The 24,155-nt window shown below is 37.0% G+C and overlaps 2 protein-coding genes across 2 annotated transcripts; both read right to left on the bottom strand.

Annotated features, from left to right (window-relative positions):
• Nucleotides 627-16,769, bottom strand: LOC109846841 (dihydroorotase, mitochondrial). Its single transcript, XM_020416083.1, has 8 exons — nucleotides 16,575-16,769; nucleotides 16,350-16,480; nucleotides 16,098-16,279; nucleotides 2,881-3,017; nucleotides 1,933-2,098; nucleotides 1,719-1,835; nucleotides 1,483-1,643; nucleotides 627-1,008 (listed from the first exon to the last, which is right to left on the bottom strand). Exons 1-8 carry the CDS (start codon nucleotides 16,752-16,754, stop codon nucleotides 808-810), a joined length of 1,275 nt encoding a protein of 424 aa, XP_020271672.1. The 5' UTR covers nucleotides 16,755-16,769; the 3' UTR covers nucleotides 627-807.
• LOC109846834 (proton pump-interactor 1) lies at nucleotides 17,911-23,863 on the bottom strand. The gene is made up of 9 exons (XM_020416077.1): nucleotides 23,638-23,863; nucleotides 21,337-21,727; nucleotides 20,799-20,993; nucleotides 20,539-20,718; nucleotides 20,241-20,435; nucleotides 20,020-20,118; nucleotides 19,434-19,937; nucleotides 19,126-19,360; nucleotides 17,911-17,963 (listed from the first exon to the last, which is right to left on the bottom strand). Exons 2-9 carry the CDS (start codon nucleotides 21,697-21,699, stop codon nucleotides 17,917-17,919), a joined length of 1,818 nt encoding a protein of 605 aa, XP_020271666.1. The 5' UTR covers nucleotides 21,700-21,727; nucleotides 23,638-23,863; the 3' UTR covers nucleotides 17,911-17,916.

The following is a 24,155-nucleotide window of genomic DNA, read 5'->3' as shown; positions in this document are numbered from 1 at the left end:
AGTTTTTTATAATTTTTATAACTTTAAGGTTATTTTTTATAAATTTTAATTTTTTTAATGCTGTTGGTAATTCCTTGAATTCATCTTTGTTGTTCGTAAGTTTTAAAATTTTAGAATTTCAGAGTGATTTTTTATTATTTGAACTTTGAGCGTGTTTTTGTAGTTTTTAAAATATTAAGGGTTTCATGTTTGTTGTTTTAAGTTTTGAAACGTCTAGACCTTTTCTATAATTTTAAACTTTTAAATGGTAGTTTTGTGCAATTTTTAAAACTTTTTGGGTTTTTATAATACTTAATATATTATAGCATATTAATCTCTAAATTATTGACCTGCAAGTTGTTCATATAGGATTATGATAAGATATAATTATGATTATAATAGATTAAAATATAAATGAAATATTAAAAATAATCAAGGGTAATATTGATCATATAAAGATTTTTCTAAACTCGTACTTTAAAGGGAGTATGATATGATTTTACATCTCATGATATGATTTTCCATCTCATGATTATGGTTGTAAATTTAATGTTATTATATAAGGAACACAATTACAGTTTTTTTCCCTACGACAAAACGGGCTGTTCGTGGCAGAAATGATTTACAATGAAGTTTTGCGTAAGCAATTTTGCAAAATTTGACTTCTTTTTATAATTGATGCTGCTGAAAGAGCTACAATTTGCAAGAAAATAAATGACTACAACTGTTATGTAAAATTAAATAGCAATATATAAGTTATAATTTTCTACAGACCAAGGATGCCTGCATTTATTCTGAGTACCTCTAGCAATAATTAATCATTTTAGATCAATCAGCAGCCTCCGTAGGAATCCAGTCAAGAGTTTGCCCTGCAAACATAGGAATGATTTCTCCTGATGCAAATTTATATGATTCTGGCACCTCCCATGGCTTCTTTCTCAGTACAATCTTTGATTTATTTCTTGGGAGACCGTAAAAATCTGGACCATTGAAGCTCGTAAATGCCTCTAGTTTGTCGAGAGCGCCAGCCTAAAATTAAGTAAAAAAGAAAAATGTGGCATGTCACCAAACGTACTCTAAAATGAATATAGTGATTCAATAAAACTGATCTTGAAGATAAAAGAGGACGGGTTTTAAGTATAATTTGGGGTCCCCCACAATTCTATGAGGAATACCTAGTTTTCTATTTAGTGTTAATTGCAGATAGACCCCTGAAGCTGTACTATCGCCAATTTGAACTTACTACCCTGTAGTTATATTGTTGCAGATAGACCACCTTAGCAAAAATAATTTTGACCTGTTTCAGGGGGTTATACCTGCAACAATAGATTTTCACTCAGGGGGTCTATCTGCAACAATATAACTAGAAGAGTAGTAAGTTCAATTTGTTAATAGCGCAGGGGTCTATCTGCAATTAACTCTTTCTATTATTATGATTGCAATATAGGAAATGATAGTTAAAACTGGTTCTGACGTGTATAAATACACACAGAGGGATATTACCTCTTCAAATACTTTGGCATACAAGGATAAAGCCACAGGAGCACTGTAAATCCCCGCACATCCACATGAACTCTCTTTTCGTCGCCTCTCATGAGGAGCACTATCCGTTCCAAGAAAAAATCGCCTGCTTCCACTTGTTACAGCCGCTACAATAGCTTGCCCTAAAGGAATTGAAATAATTAGTAAACATATGATTACAATTTCATTTATAATGAAGTAAAGTGATTTTAACATACTATGTGTTTCTCTTTTCAACACCGGGAGGCAGTAACTGTGAGGTTGCAATCCGCCTTGAAATAAAGCGTTTCTATTGAGAAGAAGATGCTGAGGTGTAACAGTTGCAGCGACAGAACCTAAAGAACAAGTTAACTTGACAAACAAGTTATGATGGAAAAAGGATCCTTAAATAAATGATCGAAGGACGAAGGAAAACATTGTATTAGAAGGTACCTTCAGGACATGATTGAACAAATTCAACAGCATCTGAAGTGGTAATATGTTCCATTACAACTTTGAGTTTTGGAAGCTTTTGGATGAGCGGCGCCAAGATGGTCTTGATGAAGACTTTCTCCCTGTCAAATGTGTCGACACTTGGATCTGTAACTTCACCATGGACCTGATAATCTCATTGAAAAAGAACAGTTAATATAAGTCTCAAGTCCAGAATCTAGCTACGACTAAAAGTAAAGTATGCGCCTAACACAGAAAATTAACATCACAACAGAAGAACTCTTCGCATTACTTTTCTGACACATGAACTTCTTCCTTTGATCAATCAAAATAATAATACTAACAAGGAGATGAACAATGAACTTCAAAAAACAGAATTTTTGTCAAAGTTTTGTAATTCTAAATGTGAGAATGCGGTTGACTTTATAGAAACTGGATCCTTTATTCTACAAACTTCATGCAGGGCTGGCTGAAAGTAACTTTAGATAACAAAAGAATAGTTATTATTTCTACACTCCAATAATGCTCTGAACTTATAGATGAAACTTTAAAATCCTATCAAACTTGTTATTACTTATCACAAAAAAAGGGGGAGAAAAGTAAATTATGACATTTGCTCACACTTCTTTATCACCGAAGGTCGTCTTATCTTCCACGTATAACCAAACTACAGGGTATATAATTTATTTATAGTGCTATCATATACACTCAATTCCTTCTGTCTGCATAGAATTGATCAATTAAGAGTCTAAACAATTATGACACAAAGAAACTAAACAGTCATATTAGATTATCAAGCATCATTCCTACTGTTTACACCATATGCCTAAAAGAGAAGGAAGGTACCAAAAGAACACGACCAAAAATAAAACACATTGATGAATCCATATAATCGATAATTAAATATGCTCATGCGCATAATATTGTAGTGTCAAGAAAGTCGAGTACCAGAAGTGGCATATTATGCTCTATCATCTGCTCAAGAACTGGCAAACATTTCCCAAAAATATCTGTAACACCATCCTGAGAATTGGTAGTTGCTCCAGCTGGGTACAACTTCACGGCAAAAATAACTCCACTCCTTCCTAGAAACATAAATTCCAAGTCACTACATTAAACAAAATAGAGATTACTGGAAAGGAATTTAAATATTCATTTTGGCCTAATTAATTGCCATTGGGAGAACAACAATGGACAAAAATCGCAAGTCATAACCTATGAACAAGGTTATCGATAGCGGATAGCGTCGCGTAGTGATGAGGCATCGCTAAGGCTATTTCGGGCTATTGCGGTAAAATAGCGGTAAAAAACGCAAAGTCAAATAGCGGTCTAATTTAGATATATATAAATATTAAAAAAATTAAAGAAAAATCTAAGAAATCTAAAAGTACATATTGGATGATTTAAAGAGATCTTAAACATGAAATAGACATGTAACCATCACGTAATACCGAAGATGACTGAATGAGTCAAAAAGTTGTCGTCTTCGAGAAGAAGAGCTTAGCGGTGACAGGACTGCCCTAAGAGGAGCTCACGGTGAAGGAGGTGAGAGGAAGTATCAAGGTAGGTGCCAGAGGCTATGAGAGGTGACGGGAGTATGCTAAAAATCACAGGAGACGGTGGAATACAATAGTCAAGGGTTGAGTTTAATTTTAAAAAAATAAGCCTCAAACCGCTTTTAAATAGCAGTCAAAAAGCAAATTTCGAATGCAATCGCTCACTATTTACCGTTATGACACACTATTGACCGCTTTTGCGAACATACATATTTCGCAATATGTCACCGCTATTGTGCGATAGCGTAGCGGGCGATAGCGTCGCGAGAATGGACCGCTAACGCTATTAGCGCCGCTATTGCGGGGCTATTTACCGCTATTTATAACAGTGCCTATGAAAATTATAAATATTAAGCGCACACCTAATTAATTGTCATTAGATTGAAACAGACAAAAATGGAAAACTTCGTGGACTAGCCCGCAAAGATCATGAATTTTAAGGTATGCCTAAGTAATTGTCATTAGATCGAAACAAACAAAATTGTCATTGGTTCAAAGCACGAAAATTGGCAAAAATCATTGGTTACACCTGATGAAAATCGTGATTTTTAGGAAAGAAAACTTAAATGCCATTGCGTCGAAATAAACAAAAATCGTGGGGAATGGAATTTAAGTATGTGTAAATAAAAGTTCATGATTTTCATGAGATATAACCCACGATTTTTTTTCAAATTTCATTCAATTCGACCAAATGGCAATTAAGTACGCATAGCCTAAAATTCATGATTTTCATGGGTTACAATCAACGAATATTTTATGTTTTGTTCATTTTGACCGAATGGAAAATAGGTTGTGTATCAAAATTTGTGATATTCATGGTCTATAACCAACAATTTTTGTCAAATTCTGCTCATATTCGACCAAATGGCAAATAAGCATACATAGTTCAATTGATAATTTTCATGGACTATAACCCCACGAATTTTGTAATTTTTATTTGTTTCGACCACATGGAAAATATAAATATGCGTATAAAAATTATGATTTTTATGGGCTATAACCCATGATTTTTGGTCAAATTTTGTTCAATTCAACTAAATAGCAACTAAATACACATAGTTTAAAATTTGTAACTTTCACAAATTTTGTAATGTTTGCAATTTGTGCCCGTTTGCACCAAATAGAAATTATGTATAAGTACATAAAACTTTATAATTTTCATGAGCTATAATCTATGATATTCATATTTTCTAACCTACGATTTTTATCAAGTTTCATTCGTTTTAACCAAATGACAATTAAGTACATGTAGTTTAAAATTCATGATTCTCATAGGCTATAATCCACGATTTTTGAAATTTTTTTTCGTTTCAACCAAATGGAACTATGTGTATATAAATATTTGTGATTTTCATGGATAACCCATAATTCTTGTCAAATTATGTTTATTTTAACCAAGTGAAATTAAGTACGCATAGCTCAAAATTCATATTATACATGAGCTATAACCTACAAATTTTTTTGTAAATTTTGTTCATTTCGACAAAATAGACATTAACTATATGTACATAAAAATTTTCAATTTTGATGGGCTATAACCCACAATTAGGTCAACTTTCGTTCATTATTACTAAAAGGCAATTAAGTATGCATAATTCAGAATTGATGATTTTTATGGGCTAAAATCCATAAATTTTAAAAAAAATTGTGTTTCAACCGAATGGAAAATAAGTACTTGTGCATCAAAATTTACGACCTTTTTAGCTATAACCATCAATTTTTCATCAAATTTTGTTCATTTTGACCAAATGACAAATAAGTACGCATAGTATAAAATTCATGATTTTCATATGCTATATATAGCCCACAATTTTTGTAATTTCTTTGTTTCACTTGAACGGACAATAACTATGTGTGCATTAAAATTTACGATTTTCATATGGTACGACCCACGATTTTTCCAAATTTCGTTCATTTCGACCAAATGGCTATTAATTACGCATAGTCCACAATTCATAATTTTTATGGGTTATAGCCTACAAAGTTTCCATTTTGTGTATGTTTCGACCGAATGAAAATTAAGTGTTTGTATATCAAAATTTCTGAAAATCATGGGCTATAAACTACGATTTTAGTCACGTTCATTTTTTATCAAATGACAATTAAGTATGCATTGATGATTTTCATAGACATCCATGAATTTTGCAATTTTCTCGTTTCAACCGCATGGAAAATAAGCATGTATATATCAAAGTTTGCGATTTTCATGGGCTATAACCCACGATTTTTGGTCAAATTTTATTCAATTTGACCAAATAACAATTAAGTACGCATAGTTCAAAATTCATGATTTTCATGGGTTATAATCCATGATTTTTGCATTTGTGTTTGTTTCCACCAAATAGAAATTAAGTACGAGTACAAAAAAATTACGATTTTCATAGACTATAGCCCATGAATTCAGTCAATTTTTGTTCGTTTTGACCAAATGATAATTAAGTATACGTAGTTCAAAATTCATGATATTCATTGGCTATCCATGGGTTTTGCAATTTTTCTATGTTTTGAACAAATGGACATTAAATATATGTACATCAATATTGTGATTTTCAAGAATTATAACCCACAGTTCTTATCAAATTGTATTCATTTCGACCAAATAGCAAATACAAACGCATATTTCAAAATTTATGCTTTTCAGAAGATATAACAAACGATTTTTACAAATTTTATTCGTTTCAACCGAATGCACTTAACCATATGTACATAGATTTTAATATGCTAACCCACGGTTTATGTCAAATCTCATTCACTTAGATCAAAAGACAATTAAGTGAGCATAGTTCAAAATTGATGATTTTCATGGGCTACATATCAATAAATTTTGCGATTTTGTTCATTTCAAGCTAATGGAAAATAATTATGCGTACATCACAATAGCAAATAAGTATGCATATTTCAAAATTCATGATTTTCATGTGCTATATAACCTATGATTTTTGCCCTTTTATTAGCTTCGCTTGAATGGGCAATAACTGTGTACATAAAAAGTTCCGATTTTTATGAAATATAACCCATAATTTTTGTCAAATTTTGTTCATTTCGGTCATATGGTAATTAAGTTCGCAATTTAAGGTTTCGCCCACAATTCATGATTTTAATGTTCTACAACCTACAAATTTCACATTTTTTTGTTTCAATCAAAAGAAAATTAGTTATGTGTATCTAAAATTTGCATTATTCATTGGATGATCTTTGTCAAATTTTGTTCACAATTAAATGCGCATGGTTCACACTTGATGATTTTCATGGGCTATATAATCAACAAATTTTATAGTTTTTGTTTGTTTCGACCGCATGGAAAATAAGTATGTGTATATCAAAATTTGTGATTTTCATTAGCTATAATAACCAACGATTTTTGGTCAATTTTATTCATGTCGATCAAATGACAAATAAGTAGGCTAGTTCTAAATTCATGGATTTTTTCATGGGCTATAATCCATGATTTTTACAATTTGTGTTTGTTTCCACCAAACGAATACTAGGTACGGGTACATAAAAAATTAATGATTTTCATGGCTTATGATCCACAATTTTAGACAATTTTCATTCGTTTTGACCAAATGATAAGTGTAGTTCAAAATTCATAATTTTCATGGGCAACCTATGATTTTTGCAATATTTGTTCATTTCGACCAAATGGACTTTAACTATGAGTACATCAATATTTACGATTTACATGGGTTATAGCCCACGATTCTTGTCAAATTTTCTTCATTTCAACCAAATGGAAACTAAGTACGCGTATATTTCAAAATTCATGATTTGCATGGGATATATAACCTATGATTTTTTTAAAATCATTTGAACCGCATGGAAGTTAATTATGTGTAAATAAAAATTCATTATATTCATGGGGTACAACCAGCGATTTTTTTTCAAATTTTATTCATTTCGACCAAATGGAATTAAGCATAGTCCAAAACTCATAATTTTCATAGGCTATAACCCACGAATTTTGTATTTTTTATTCACTTCGACCAAATAGAAATTAAGTATGCATATCAAATTTGCAATATTCATTGGCTATAACCAACGATTTGTGTCAAATTTTGTTCATATTCAACCAAATAACAATTAAATATGCATAGTTCAAAATTGATGATTTTCGTAGGCTATAACCCACAAATTTTGCAATTTTTATTTGTCTCGGAGCGCATAGACAATATGTATATGTATATCAAAATTTACGATTTTCAAGGGCTATAACCCATGATTATTGGTCAAATTTCATTCATTTCAACCAAATGATAATTAACACATGAAGTTCAAAATCTATGATTTTCATAGGTTATAAGTTATAACCCATGATGTTTATACTTTTTGTTTGATTCGACCAAATGGGCATTGTGTACATCAATATTTGTGATTTTCATGGGTTGTAACCCAATATTCCTGTAAAATTTTATTTATTTTGACCAAATGACACTTAAACACGCATAGCTCACAATTCATGACTTCATGTGTTATAATCCACAGTTTTTGCAATTTTATTTGTTTTGACCGAATGGACATTAACTATATGTACTTCAAATTTTTTGATTTTGATGGGCTATAACTATGACTTATACCAAATTTTGTTTACTATACCAAAAGACAATGAGTAAGCATAGTTTAAATTTGATGATTTTCATAGGCTATAAACTACGAATTTGAAATTTTGGTTTGTTTCGACCAAAAAGTATATGCACATCAAAATTTGCCATTTTTTGGACTATAACCAATGATTTTTGTCTAATTTTGTTCATTTTGACCAAATGACAAATAAGTACGCATAATTCAAAGTTCATATTTTTCATGGGCAATATATAGCTCATGATTTTTGCAATTGCTTTCATTTCGTTTGAATGGACAATAATTATGTGTACATCAAAATTTGTGATTTTTATGGGATATAATTCATGATTTTGTTAACCTTCATTCACTTCGACCAATTGGCAATTATGTAGGCATAGTCCACAATTCATGATTTTCATGAGCTATAGCCCATAAAATTTACATTTTTTTATGTTTCAACCAAATATTAATTAAGATATGTGCATCAAAGTTTACAAAATTTATGGGATATAAGCAATAATTTTTTATCATATTTCATTCATTTTCCACCAGATGGCAATTAAGTATGCATAGTTCAAATTTGATGATTTTCATGAGCACCATGAATTTTGCAATTTTTGTCTGTTTCAACTGCATAGAAAATAAGTATGTGTATTGTAGACGTCAAAAAATACCGAAAGATATCCAAATACAGCTCAAGAAGGAATTCATCCAAAAAATCAGAAAAAAAGGACATAGACCGTCTCGCACGTGAGACAGACTTTGCTGTCACGCACGCGAGACAGTCTTTGCTGTCTCGCAAGCGAGACAGTCTTTGCTGTCTCGCACGCGAGACAGACTTTACTGTCTCGCGTGCGAGACAGACTTTGCTGTCTCTCAGTGCGAGACAGTGTTTGCTGTCTCTCAGTGCGAGACAGTGTTTGCTGTCTTGCAGTGCGAGACAGTTTTCAAAGGCTCAGAAACTGTTTTATAAACCGCCGACACGTGGCCATTAACTGTCAAAGAACATGGGGAACGTCGTGGGCGAGAATCACGTGAATAACTACCAAAATAACGGAGTTTGAAAATGTGGGAAGGCAGTTACAACGAAAACTGCCAGACAGTTACTATTCCCGAGACAGTCTTTACTGTCTCGGAACCCAAGACAGTCTTTACTGTCTCGGCCTCCGAGACAGTAAACACTGTCTCGGAAGCACTGTTCATCCTAGAGGCTATAAATACCCCTTGAGATCGTTTTTTGAGGGAGGCTGATCATTTTTTGAGCACTTCAGAGCAGACAAAGCAGAGTTCTTGAGCTTCCGGCAATCCCTTGATATTCGAGCTTTGACTTGATTTCAAGAAGAACGACTATCTTACTTTGATAAGATATCGTTTTAAATTCTCACTTCGATAAACGAAGGAAGAATCATTAAACCCCTCACGATTCAATCAGAATCTGTGATTTGGTGGTCCACGAGTCAAAGCGCTCCCGGCACAGGCAAAGATCCCACGCAAGCAGCGATCCAAACAACGATCCTGTGTTTGTTTCTCAAGAGTAGTAATTTTTCCTTTTGTTGTGTAAAATGAGTCTTATAAAAAGGCTGTCTCTTTTTTGAATTTATTGTAATCGACCGAAGATATAATGAATTCCATGACAAAGTCCCCTCGTTTGGAAGAGGAGAAAATTTCGGCAAAAGGGTACCCGCCAAAATCCACACTTTTCCTATGGATAGATGGATTCTTCAATGGAGGATGTAGGCATCAAAAATTGCCTATAGTTCTCCACAACCGGTTCAGTGTTAACGAGCGACGATGACTTTTGACGCAAACAAGCTGGCGACCACAGTGGGAGCCAACGGTCTCGCTGCCGAGACCGTCGTGTCGTGTCACAGCCTATCAAGATTCCAGTTGAATTTGTGGTCGAATACGAATTTGATCAAACCAAATTTGAGGAATATCTCTCATCATCCTCTTTAAGATCTTCATTGTCTCGCAAGTACAAGAGGATCTCACAATTGAGGAAGACCTACATGCCAAAGAAGGCACAAAATGAAGACTCTAGCCTGATTGTTGCTAAGGATTTTACGCGCAACACCTCTGCTCACAATGACTCTTATCTAGTTAAAGAGTCATCGAATCAAAGCCCATCGGCACTGGCGAAGAGGGCTCGTCAGAGACAACGTCAGCGTCGCGCTCGCCAAATAGCTAAGGCCTTGGAACAAACCGACGGGGTTCGTTATCACGCGGACCTAAAGTCGAGGAGACATCGAGTGGTTCAGTTGTCTCAACAACCAACCACTCATATCTCTGCACAACTCACAACAGATGAATGGACTTTTGTCAAGAGGGCTCGCTCGACCCTCAAAGAACGCATACAAAAACGTCGTACAAACGCTGCTCATGCCCGTGCTCTCTTACAACAAAGACGAGAAGGAAACAAGGAAACGGTGGCCAAAGAATCACTAAAACTCTGCAAAATTTGGATTCCAAAGTCTGGAGTTGTGCAAAATCAGCATTCGGAGCCCGTTAAGACTCCATACCCGCAAGGGGGTGGTTCGAAACGTGCGACTCCCGACATAACCTTGGATCGCTCAAAGACAGTAATAAATTGTTCTGAGAATGCCAACAAGGTTTTACATCCCCAGAAGAAGACGCATTCACCAAAAGACATCGTCATACCTGGGAGGTCATGCCAACAAACGATACGATTTTTTGGCAATCATACTGATGAATCGTATTATCAAATTGGGGGTGTGAATAAATTTCGAAAAAGAATTATTCGCTCTCATTGTTCCTGTGCGCGACTCGTTAAACCAAACGAGAAGTCATCCCACGAAGAGTCTCGGTATTCCGCAGTCTTTTCACCGAAATGTCGAAGCCTAAGCCGAGACATTTCCGCAAGAGAAGATCAGCTGTTCAAGATGATGAATTCCCTGAAGTCACCATCAACGTGGCTGATAAAGGAAAATCTAAGTGGTATTCAAGTGAACCAAACCCCGACTTTTCCCCGAGAGGAAAAGTCGATTCAAGAATTGCCCGACGGATGTCTCGACTCCAGCTAGGAGCTATCAGGCGTAAAGACTACAAGAGAATGCATAAAGGAATGTCATCAGAGGATGAGCTCTCGGACACTTGTTCTGCGATCGTTTCGGATGATACATCATCTAGTATAGGGCAAACCAGAGAAGTACTCACAATCACCTCTGATCAGTTCGCTCAAATACTTCAAGAAGTTCTAGCCAAACAACGTGAAGAAATTAGAGCTGAAGTGAAGACAGAAATGAAGTTGGCTATCCAACAAATGAGAGAACTGTTAACTCAACAGCCTCAACCTCCTGAGTCCAATCAGCGACTTGAATCCAGCCACCACACTCGGAATGTTGTAGAGGACAGTGATCCAGAGGTGGATGAAGTCATTATGACTGATACACCTCCCAATAGCAATAACGCTGGGGGTGGTCTAACGGATTCTCCCAATAACGAGATTGGGGGTGGTTCAATAACACCTCTCACAGGGGGTGGTCTAACTCATTCTCCTCAACGTCATTCGAATGAAGACATAGACGATAAAGGGAAAATGAAAGAGCTTGAAAACAAAATCAACGCTTTGATGACGGCTCAAGAAGTGAAGAAGACGGGTATTCCATGTCCCTATCCAAGAGAATGGGATTCAATACCGTATCCGGCAAAGTTCAATCTGATTAACTTCACACCGTTTGAGGGGAAGAGCTCGCCTATTCAGCACTTGATTTATTTCAAGTCTCATTTGGACATGATCTCTGGAAACGATGCTTTAATGGTCCGGTCATTCGTTGGCACCCTTCGTGGACCCGCCTTCGATTGGTACCGACGTCTCAAGCCAGGGAGCATCAATTGCTGGGATGACATGGAAAGTTTATTCCTCAGCAACTTCTTCGATGATGATACCGAAGTGTCAATCGGAACCCTTTTAGATGAGAAACAAAAAAACGGAGAGTCAGTCGACAATTTTGTCAAGCGCTTCCGTGGCAAAGCAATGAATTGCAGAGATCCTATTAAACCTCTCCATTGATGTCCTGGAAGCTCTGGGGGTCGTACCATCCACCACTTGGAAAGAGTTAAAACTACGTGGTGAACAAGCTGAACACTTTCTTAAAAGAAAGAAAGCTGAGAAAAGCCAACCGACGACATCTATAATCGCTGTGAACGCGACTCTCGATCCGAGGTTCCAAAAGGAGTATTCTTTCCAAGATGATGAACCTCCAGCCATATTGGAATACCTCATCGCCAATGATAAAATCGAGCTACCGCCTATTAAAGATCAGGAGGGTGCTAAGATGATTACAGATCCAAACTACTGTGCATATCACAGAAGGATTCTTCATCCCACCAATATTTGCTTTGGACTCAAAAATAAGATCCAAGCATTAATTGACTCCGGCGTCATAATGGCGAAACAAGCCAAATAAAGACGACCCCCTACTCCATTGGATACACGAGTATAAACTGTTTTCCCTGACTCCGATAAGTATACGAGTATAAACTGCTTCTCCATCTCACTCCGAAGAGTATACGAGTATAAACTGCTTCTCCATCTCACTCCGAAGAGTATACGAGTATAAACTGCTCCTCGATACTCCAACAGGTATATGAGTCTAAACTATTTCCTTTCTTTCACGGGAAGTTCCTAGAGAATGCCATGCATGGTACTTTTAAGGATAACCCGATCATTAAGCTAAACATAATGATAAACCCAGTTTCGCAAGAAAAGCTGGGGGTGGATAGTTCATGTAACGGAAGTTCCCGAAAGAATACTATATGTAATTTTCTTAGGAATAACCCGATCATTACAAACAAAGTGTTAAACACTACATCCCCACGGTGATTTTCGAATACTCTTTTGCTGAGATGAGCTTCGATCACTTCGTTGGATCAATCTTCCCTCACAAATTGAACGATCAAACCTTTAAACAGTTAGGATCGTCTCAAATTCCCATTTTGGTCAAACATTTAAACAGTTAGGACCAAAACCAAAATCCCCTCTCGATTCGTTCCATGAACGAGAGGTCCACAAATTGAACGATCAAACCTTTAAACAGTTAGGATCGTCTCAAATTCCCTTTTGGTCAAACCTTTAAACAGTTAGGACCGAAGCCAAAATCCCCTCTCGATTCGTTCTATGAACGAGAGGTCCACAAATTGAACGATCAAACCGTTAAACAGTTAGGATCGTCTCAAATTCCCATCTTGATCAAACCTTTAAACAGTTAGGACCAAAGCTAAAATCCCCTCTCGATTCGTTCTATGAACGAGAGATCCACAAATTGAACGATCAAACCTTTAAACAGTTAGGATCGTCTCAAACTCCCACTTGGTCAAACCTTACTACAGTTAGGACCACAACCACAATCTCCTTTCGATTCACATTGTAAACGAGAGGTCCACAAATTGAACGATCAAACCGTTAAACAGTTAGGATCGTCTCAAATTCCCATCTTGGTCAAACCTTTAAACAGTTAGGACCAAAGCCAAAATCCCCTCTCGATTCCTTCAATGAACGAGAGGTCCATAAATCGAGTGATCAAACCTTCCTACAGTTAGGATCACCTTGAAACTCCCACTTGGTCAAACCTTACTACAGTTAGGACCACAACCACAATCTCCTTTCGATTCACATTGTAAACGAAAAGTCCACTTTTGAATTGGATAATCAAACCTTATGACAGTTAGGATTATTCAAACCAATCCAGATTCTCTAAGTAGAGATCTAATTTTGAGTTTCCTTTATACCAGGAGATAGAATATAAAATTCTTTCTCTCCGATTTCGGGTTTATCTCTACCAACAAACAAGAGACCAGGAGATAGAATATAAAATTCTTCCTCTCCATCATTGGGTTCATCTCTACCAACAAACAAGAGACCAGGAGATAGAATATAAAATTCTTCCTCTCCATCATTGGGTTCATCTCTACCAACAAAAAAGAGATCATATTACTCCAATAGGTACACGAGTCTAAACTGTTTCCCTACCTTCAACAGGAAGTTTCTGGAGAATATTAATCTGAATATTCTTAAGGATAACTTGGTGAGCTCTCAATGATGTATTAATTCAGTGACAAAAGCTGAACCCACAAGAACAAGTACCAGCTTCGATTCAAGATCTTAACAACGGTGAAGCGATAAACGCGATGCCGGGAGAACATTAGCTATTCTACAAAGATCTGAATAGACTAAAAGAAGAAGAGATCAAGCGTTGAAGCCATTTACAAATCCTTCTACACGATCTACTCAACCAAGCATTGAAGGAATCGTAAGTAGAATCTGTCTTATCCAAAGTATCACAGACTCCTTTATAAAAGAACGAGTCTGGAATACTTTGGAGGGGGTATCTGTAGACGTCAAAAAATACCGAAAGATATCCAAATACAGCTCAAGAAGGAATTCATCCAAAAAGTCAGAAAAAAGGACATAGACCGTCTCGCACGCGAGACAGACTTTGCTGTCTCGCACGCGAGACAATCTTTACTGTCTCGCACGCGAGACAGACTTTGCTGTCTCTCAGTGCGAGACAGCGTTTGCTGTCTACCAAAATAACGGAGTTTAAACGTGGGAACGAGTTACAACGAAAACTGCCAGACAGTACTGTTCCCGAGAAGACAGTCTTTACTGTCTCGGCCTCCGAGACAGTAAACACTGTCTCGGAAGCACTGTTCATCCTAGAGGCTATAAATACCCCTTGAGATCGTTTTTTGAGCACTTCAGAGCAGACAGATCAGAGTTCTTGAGCTTCCGGTAATCCCTTGAGATTCGAGCTTTGACTTGATTTCAAGAAGAACGACTATCTTACTTTGATAAGATATCGTTTCAAATTCTCACTTCGATAAACGAAGGAATAATCATTAAACCCCTCACGATTCAATCAGAATCTGTGATTTGGTGGTCCACGAGTCAAAGCGCTCCCGACACAGGCAAAGATCCCACGCAAGCAGCGATCCAAACAACGATCCTGCGTTTGTTTCTCAAGAGTTGTAATTTTTCCTTTTGTTGTGTAAAAGGAGTCTTATAAAAAGGCTGTCTCTTTTTTGAATTTATTGTAATCGACCGAAGATATAATGAATTCCATGACAAAGTCAACTTTTGACGCAAACATGTATATTAGAATTTGCAGTTTTCATAGGGCTATAACCCATGATTTTTAGTCAACTTTCCTTCAGTTGACCAAATGACAATTAAGTACTCACAGTGCAAAAGCCATGTTTTTTGCAATTATGCTTGTTTCCCACAAATGGAAATTAAATACGAGTATATAAAAATTTAGGATTTTCATGGGCCATACCAATGATTTTAGTCAATTTATATTCATTTTGAACAAGTGACAATTAAGCACATATGGTTTGAAATTCATGACTTTCATGAACTATAACCCACAATTTTTGTTCATTTCCACGAAATGAACATTAACTATGTGTATATCAATATTTATGGTTTGCATGGATTATAACCTACTATCAAATTTTATTTATTTTGGTCAAATAGCAATAAGTACACATAGTTCACAATTCATGATTTTCATGAGCTACAGCTCATGATTTTTGCAAATTTTACTCGATTTGACCGAATGAACACAAATTATATGTACATAAAAATTTTCAATTTTGATGGGCTACATCCCACAATATATGTCTAACTTGTAGTGACCAGTGCGTAAAAATAATGGAGAGGGGAAAGAACAGGGTAGAAAGTGGGCAAACACGGTCTTGGGTTATTGAACTTCTATTGGAGGTTGATTGCAATTGGAGTTTGTAATTTGAACCTCTATTACGACTAAAAATGGTTGCTACTGCGGTTTACGTCAAAATCTATGTCAGACATAGACTGCAACAACAGCCGCAACTAGTCCAAAATGACGTAGTTGCATGGAAGTTGTGACACTATTGCACCAAAACTCCAAAGTTGTGAGAACTGATAAATATAATGCTATACCTTAAAAACTTTCTTCGTGGGCATTTTCACAAACACTTAGGCGAGCACAATTACAGCCACAAAGAAACTAACTTTTAGCCAACTGGGCATAACAAAAATGGACTCACTGGCAATCCCAATCTCCTCTGGACTCGTATTATCAGTCAAATACAGCGTCATCAATGGGCTAAAAGAGGCATCCGGTGGTAGGGCTTTCAGGATCCTCTCTCTATACTCCACGGCCGCCGCCGCCGTGGTCACCGGTGGTTTCAAATTGGGCATCACGATTGCTCTCCCAAAATGACCGGCGCTGATCAAATCAACAAAACCCAATGAAAAATATTAAATAAAATGAAGGGAAAAGGGGGAATGAAATGGACCTGTGAGGGGCGACGAATTGGAGGAGGTCGCCATCGCGGAGGTGGAGATGCCAGTCGTCGGGCTTTGTGATCCTCAGTTGCTCCATTTTTGTTGATGGGCTCGATTTTAGAGAGAGGGGTTTCGATGATGGCTGCCAAGAAAAAAGGGAGTTTGTTTTGAGAAGAGAGAGAGAGAGAGAGAGAGAGAGAGAGAGAGTTTGGAGGGAGACTGAGATAGATTGTTACTGTTGAGGTGGAGAGGCCAGCGAAGGATTGAATGGTGAAGGAGTTCATCGAATGCGGCGGCGGCGGCTGCGGCGGAGAGAGGCGGCGGTGGACTGAAAGTATTGAGGAAAGGGAGTGACGTTGTTGGGGACATCCATATGGAAATGGGTCGGATCCTGGGATATCCGTTTCTGGATCCATTTAAATAAATTCAAACTTATGGTTCGTGTGTATTTTTTGCTTTTAATAACTGAGAGTAGCATCTAAGAAAATTTCAAGAGGCGTATTGATCATTCATTTTGTTAATCTCATAATAAAGTTAAAGGGCTTTTAATGAGGAATATATGCAGTTGAACGTATAGGATCCTATGATGAGAATATCTTTTGAGTATGAGACGATGTATAACATGGACCAGATTCTTAACTAGTGTATCGACCTTGTAGCGAGCACCCAATTCATCGATTAAGATCGAGAAAAATTGATGGCCTGAATCCAATTCATCAGTTATGATTGGGATATATTGATGGTCTCGTCTGAGATATATTGATGGTCTAGGATGAAACACGGCTGGTGTGTTGCTCCACACTCTTGGTCGAAGCGTCGCTTGTGTAACCTACATCCAAAACATTTGTTACGATCTAAGTTGTAGCCTGCACGGATGTGGTACCTCCGTAACGCACCAAGCTCATATGCCGGTACAAATAGTAGGTCAATCCTTGCACATCTTGCTGCAGATGACAACCAACTACAGCTTAATTCTTTTGCCTGGGGATGTTTATATCATTCATTCTATCTTCACTTGAAGATTTTGTTCGTGTAAACAGGTTTACTTACCGGGCAAAAGATCGGGGGGGGGGGCGGGGGGGGGGGGGGGGGGTTGTAAGGCTTTATCTCCCCGTACAAAGGATTAACAACATAAATAATACTCAACAGTAAATTGCAAAAGAACTTCGTCAGATTTTTTGCAGCAGACACCCCAGGTACATTCAGTATTCACTGGATGACCCTGTACTATTATCATTTCAGCAGATAATGATTTGATCATATAATATAAACTGTTCTGAAGTTTAACATACTGTTACTCTCTATTTAACACACCAAGTTAACCAACAAACCAACAAAATAAATCTACAGACTAACACAGAGAAAATAACCTCCTAAGTCTGCAAGCTGATTACATCCACTTCTAAGCATAAAAAAAAGACCGAAAGTTCAATTACTACCTGAATGCTGCTCAATTTGCAAAACTGTTCGCTTACAACCTGAAATACTTCTCAATTTGCAAAACCTGTTCGATATCTTTGATTACGCCACCCTTATTAACTTCTCAGATTTGTTCTTCAAAGGAGAGTAAACCAGCTACTAAAGCAAGCACACACAGCAAACAGCGGCAGGAATAGCCCAATAGAGTTATAACGAGATTCTTTCTCTTGAGGATGACTCTTGGAAGTTGATTCTGAGCTTTTGCCGATTCCTGTAGTTAATGTTGGGCTTTGGTTTGACACTAGTTTCTGCAACTGGGTTTTCTTACCGGGCAAAAGATCGGGGGGGGGGGCGGGGGGGGGGGGGGGGGGTTGTAAGGCTTTATCTCCCCGTACAAAGGATTAACAACATAAATAATACTCAACAGTAAATTGCAAAAGAACTTCGTCAGATTTTTTGCAGCAGACACCCCAGGTACATTCAGTATTCACTGATGACCCTGTACTATTATCATTTCAGCAGATAATGATTTGATCATCTATATAAACTGTTCTGAAGTTTAACATACTGTTACCTCTTATTTAACACACAAGTTAACCAACAAACCAACAAAATCAAATCTACAGACTAACACAGAGGAAAATAACCTCCTAAGTCTGCAAGCTGATTACATCCACCTTCTAAGCATAAAAAAAAGACCGACAAGTTAATTACTACCTGGAATGCTGCTCAATTTGCAAAACTGTTCGCTTACCAACCTGAAATACTTCTCAATTTGCAAAACCTGTTCGATATCTTTGATTACGCCACCCTTATTAACTTCTCAGATTGTTCTTCAAAGGACCAGTAACCAGCTACTAAAGCAAGCAACATATCTCCCCGTACAAAGGATTAACAACATAAATAATACTCAACAGTAAATTGCAAAAGAACTTCGTCAGATTTTTTGCAGCAGACACCCCAGGTACATTCAGATTCACTGATGACCCTGTACTATTATCATTTCAGCAGATAATGATTTGATCATATAATATAAACCCTGTTCTGAAGTTTAACAATACTGTTACTCTCTTATTTAACACACAAGTTTAACAACAAACCAACAAAATCAAATCTACAGACTAACACAGAGGAAAATAACCTCCTAAGTCTGCAAGCTGATTACATCCACCTTCTAAGCATAAAAAAAAAGACCGACAAGTTCAATTACTACCTGAATGCTGCTCAATTTGCAAAACTGTTCGCTTACAACCTGAAATACTTCTCAATTTGCAAAACTGTTCGATATCTTTGATTACGCCACCCTTATTAACTTCTCAGATTTGTTCTTCCAAAGGAGCAGTAACCAGCTACTAAAGCAAGCACCAACGTATGAACGAGATTTCTTTCTCTTGAGGATGACTCTTGGAAGTTGATTCTGAGCTTTTGCCCGATTCCTGTAGTTAATGTTGGGCTTTGGTTGTACACTAGTTTCTGCAACTGGGTTTTCTAGTTTTGCTTCAGCGTCTTCAGGCTCTTCAGCCTTCGTCTCTCTCTCAGTTTCTTCAGCAGGGGCATCAGGTTCATTAGCTCCAGCCTTCTTTTTAGCTTTCTTCTCCTTTTGCTGAGATACACAATGAGGAGTCATCAGCAATTGTTGAGTAAATACATGGGATAAAGGTTGAAACAATGCTCACCTTCAGCTTTTTCTCAGCTTCCTTCTGTGCTCGAGCTGCTGCCTTAGTCGCTGCTTTCTCCGCTAACTTCTTCTTTCGTTCCATGGCCAATTTAGCTTTGGCAATCTCTTCCTCTCTTTTCATCTCCTTTAATTTCGTAGGATCAACCTCTTTAGGTTTTGACAACTCCTTAGTCTGTTCATATTCATAAGCATTTTCTGTCTCCCCAGTGCTATTCTCTTTTCTTCCAGCACCTGCTTTAGCTGGTTTGTTGACCTCTTGAGCTTGGGCTTCTTCTGATTTAGGAGGCTTAATAACCTCATTTACATGTTTAGGGGCCACTTTAAGTGCTGACGTCTCCAACTTGGCAGCTGGCGGTGTCTCTACAACAATCGGTTTTTCATCAGGGTTCCTCATTCGCCCATCCCTGCTTAACTGCCTAATATCAAGAGATTTCAATATGCGACGCTCATAGTCATCTCTGAAAGCTTTGTTGCTGCTCCACTGTGACATGAATTTCTCTACCTAATGTCAACAAAAACAAAGATCGTCATGAGACTCAGAAGGAAAAGGTTCAACCCAACACTGGAAGGATAAGAAAGCAGACCTCACTGTTACAAAGCGCTTCCACTTGTTCTTTATCTTTCTTTGCTGCAAGATCTCTGGCACTGTTCAGGAGTGATCTGTTCTGGTAGAAACACGAATTCTGAAAACAGGAAGAGAAGAGAAAGCATAGAAGGATATGATCAGACGAAGTTCAAGCAAGTGTAAGAACAAGGCATGTTTCCATCTAAAGATCACAAAATGAAATGAAAAGAATGTACCCACCACTTCATCACGTTTTCTCCTCAATGTATTCAGAGTTTCATATGCATTGTCCCTTTTCTCAGTAATAGATCTCAGTCCCTCCTCCAGTGATGCTATCTCATCATTTACAACCTTCAGTTTCTCATCTATTTGTTCGATTTGTGCCACAACTGCTTTTCTCTCCTTTCTAACTTCGTCCATATTGACACCAAGCAGCTGCAAAGAAATTATGGATCAGCACTTTAAATGTTTCGAAATAAATGAATGATCAAAATTTTTGAGTTGTAAAGGAAAGGGGGAGAGAGCACAATGAGCTTACTTTCATCTTGTCTTGGAGCTCTGATGTCTGACCTTTGGAGTTCTCAATTTTCATCCTCACAGCAACATTAGCAATAACCTTTTCTCTCGTCGCTTCGAGTTGTTTAATCTCTTTAAGCAGCTGTTTCTCCTCATTTAAGGTGTTGCTTTCATGTTGTATGCGATAGTGCAAGCTTCGAATCTGTTTTTACCACATAGAAATGAGTGCTGTGTTTATAAATAATCTTAGACAAGTGCACCTAAAATTGTTTTCGGCCTTACAAGATCATCAAGTTCTTCTTCTGAAGAGCACAAGCCCATGCCTCCCTCCCTTGCACTGTTCCTTGCAGTACGATGCTCAGCCAAACCCTTCTGTAGAGGTTCCATTTCCTTCCTCTTCTCATCCATAATTTCGTTGTGTTTTTTCTTCTCAGCAAGGAAAGGCTGAAGTTGTGATTTCAGATTTGATCTTTCCGACTGCACAAAGAAAGGGATGCCATATCAGATGACTCTCTATCTAGAATGACAGCTGAAAAAAGCCAGTCTGGGTGGTCACTAGATTTCGTAAAAGGAAAACAAAGTTAGATCAGTCGTCGACTTGAGACATAAAAAGACTCCATAAAAATGTCTTCAATTTTTTGGTCAAATGGGTTCAAAAATTTCTTGTGTATTTTAGATCTCCCAAGTTGGCCTTAGATAATTTCATAGCAAGTCTTCCATTTCAAAGCGCACTATATAGAAAATCTTAGTGACACAACAAAAACTGGTTCAGCATGTACGCGAATAATATTAGTTCAATAAAGAATCTGCAAGAACACACCCTTTTCTCCTTCAGTTTTTCAGTTAGCCGAAACCGATCCTGATTCTTCCTCTGGAGTTCTTTGTCAGCTTCGTCTATCTTCCTCTTCAGCTCTGGGTCATCATATGAGCGGATTTTAACGAAATAAAAGTTATGGCTTTTCTTTGCTTCAGGCCACTCATCTACAGCATCCTTGGGGGTATCAGAAGTAACTAGAGTATCAGCTTCTTTCACCTTTCCGTTGACATTCAAACCACTCATTGAAACAGTTTTCGTTGGTTCTGCTGATGGCTTCCCATCCACCTCAGTAGGAAATTTGGCATTGCCTTCACTGGGTTCAGCCTGCTTCGGTGTAACATCAGTCCCCAAGATCTCCACACCCATAGCGTAAAACTCGTAGGCGTATCAAATCCTAATGAATATCAATATAATAGATCAACTTTCCAGATAAATAATGAAATTATGTATTATTTTTGAGAAAAAAAACGAAGACAATTGATGTGGGCTATTCTATAATGCATGCAGACAATAAAAATACTTTTAAGAATTACACACTTAACACACCAAAGCCACAAAAGGGTGGCTAATATCAGATGTTGCTGACATGTCTAAATTATATAAGGTACCAAATTTAAACCAAAAATCACTGCAATCAATGTGAATCTGTATATCTTTCCCCTCAAGGTTCACATGTTCATCACGCTTGCACTTTACAGTAATGACTCCTTGGTAAAAGATGGTCCAAAATACTAATGAATGTGAATGCCCCTGACTGCTTCCTCTGCTACTGTAAATGTGAAACGCTACTCCGTTGTGAGGATTCAAATGGTAAATGTTGTTTATGGCAGAAGGCCCAAGCCTTTATGTTCACAATGCTTTGACAACATATTTTCTTCCCAAAAGTTTGAATGATCAGGCAGTATAGACACACATTTATCTAAAGCTCACCGACGTAAAATAATTAAAAAATCCTACTCAATTTCATAAATGCACGTCACCTTTTTAGGAAATTGCTTGACATTACTGCTTCTCATCTAGCTAGATATAAGATACGCAATTCAATCAGATGCGATTTCACAAAGTTCTCAACCATGTGACTTCAGAATTTTACAATGGTTAATTAGTTGGGGATAGTCTAAATTAAATTTTTCATAACAGATGTTAACCTGAAGTCAATACCCCAGTTAGATATATCAGTATGCAAGCGAGGCATTCAAAAGTCGGATACCTACTTTAGCTAGACTCCACTAGCAGCTTACCGGCTAGAAGTTGTCTAAACATTCAGCTTAAGCCAATGTATATATATAATATATATATATATATATATCTATATATATTACGTATATATAGTATATATATATATATTATATATATTATATATATATATTATATATATATGTATATATATATATATATGATACTATGGGCAAAATGGGTATGTTTTGGTATCCAGCAGAAGTTGTTTGTGCTTGGTAGTGAGGTGACATATCCCTCCACTCTTGAAATTGGGACGCTCACATTCATATGGGGTTGGGGGAGTGGTAACCTTACTACCAAGTCAAAATTTGTTGACTTTGGTACCAAGCATACTCATCTATCTCTCTTCCTCTTCTCTCTCTCTCTCTCTATATATAGTATATATATATATATATATAGCTATAATATATATATATTATAATATATATAATATATAATATGAGCAAAATGGGTATGCTTGGTGTGAGAGAACATATTCCCGCTCCACTATTGAAAAATTGAGCCCACATTCATGATAATGGTTGGGGAGTGTACCTTACTAACCAACATGAAAATTTATGGCTTGGTACAAGCAATACGCTAATTTTGCTCATATATATATATATATCATATATAATATATATATATATATATAGGTATATTATATATATGAGAAAATTAGGTATGCTATATTACGTATATAGTTATATAGCCTTATATATTATGTATAATATGATTCCGCTACGTTTTTGTGGATCAATATCCACGATGGTTATACCTTAAAAAAATGTAGCTTGAAGTAAAATTTCCATGTTTAAACTCAATGAATCTATCAAACATTGAGAATATCAAAGGAGGTCAACCCTCGTTCCTTTCGTCAAATTCTAATAAAACATCTCATTCTGCTAACCCCTAATCCACGGACATCATAAAATACCCAAAAGTCAATGATCAGAAATTGGAATCTCTAATCTCAGACGAAGAAATTTTACCTCTCAATTCATGATCCGACCCCTAACTACGTAATCCCGATAGAAAAAAAAAACCCCTTAAAAATCTAAATATTAGATCCAAACAGTTTCTTACCCGAGACCGGAGATCTCAGAGCGAAAGCGAGGCGGCGATCGAGATCCGGGTTCGGGCCTTCTCTCCGACTCCCGACTTTTTTAAAAAATGGAGAGCGAAAAATTAGCGGATCGGATTATAGAGAGAGGACTCGCTAAATTATTTCGGATCTAGAGAGAGAGATTTCTTTGCTATTTTGGGGTCGAGAAATGGGGAAGTTTTTTAGTAGTTTAGATTTTATGTTTTTTTTTTTGTTTCCTTTTTACCATTTTGGTAGCCGGATGTGAGGAGAACTTCTAGAAGGAGGGTGGTCCCCGCTTGAAACGTGCCGGTTTAGCCTGCGTGGTTTGTTGCCACGTAGGATTAGGTTGTTACGCGCGACGGCCCCCCACCCCCAGCAGTGGATGTTTTCGGGTCGGATCTTGGGCTTGATACTACCTGGGCTTCTATTTCCTTTCTCCTTTGGGATTACTGATGTTACTCGCCGTGTGATGTAAATAATTTTTGAGATAACACCTTGTCCCGTGGGTCAAGAGGAG

This window comes from Asparagus officinalis, chromosome 1 (assembly GCF_001876935.1).
Source record: "Asparagus officinalis chromosome 1, Aspof.V1, whole genome shotgun sequence".
In the NCBI taxonomy this organism is placed as follows: Eukaryota; Viridiplantae; Streptophyta; class Magnoliopsida; order Asparagales; family Asparagaceae; genus Asparagus; species Asparagus officinalis.
This window is presented reverse-complemented; position numbering and strand designations above follow the sequence as displayed.

Excerpts from the sequence above, each read along its gene's own strand:
- LOC109846834 (XM_020416077.1), bottom strand. The coding sequence starts at position 21,699 with ATGGGTGTGGAGATCTTGGGGACTGATGTTACACCGAAGCAGGCTGAA. Across the intron at positions 20,994-21,336 it reads AAAAACTGAAGGAGAAAAGG|TCGGAAAGATCAAATCTGAA; the intron begins GTGTGTTCTTGC and ends TTCTTTGTGCAG. Across the intron at positions 19,938-20,019 it reads AAGCGCTTTGTAACAGTGAG|GTAGAGAAATTCATGTCACA; the intron begins GTCTGCTTTCTT and ends TGTTGACATTAG.
- LOC109846841 (XM_020416083.1), bottom strand. The coding sequence starts at position 16,754 with ATGGATCCAGAAACGGATATCCCAGGATCCGACCCATTTCCATATGGA. Across the intron at positions 2,099-2,880 it reads AGCATAATATGCCACTTCTG|GTCCATGGTGAAGTTACAGA; the intron begins GTACTCGACTTT and ends TGAGATTATCAG. Across the intron at positions 1,836-1,932 it reads TGTTCAATCATGTCCTGAAG|GTTCTGTCGCTGCAACTGTT; the intron begins GTACCTTCTAAT and ends CTTGTTCTTTAG.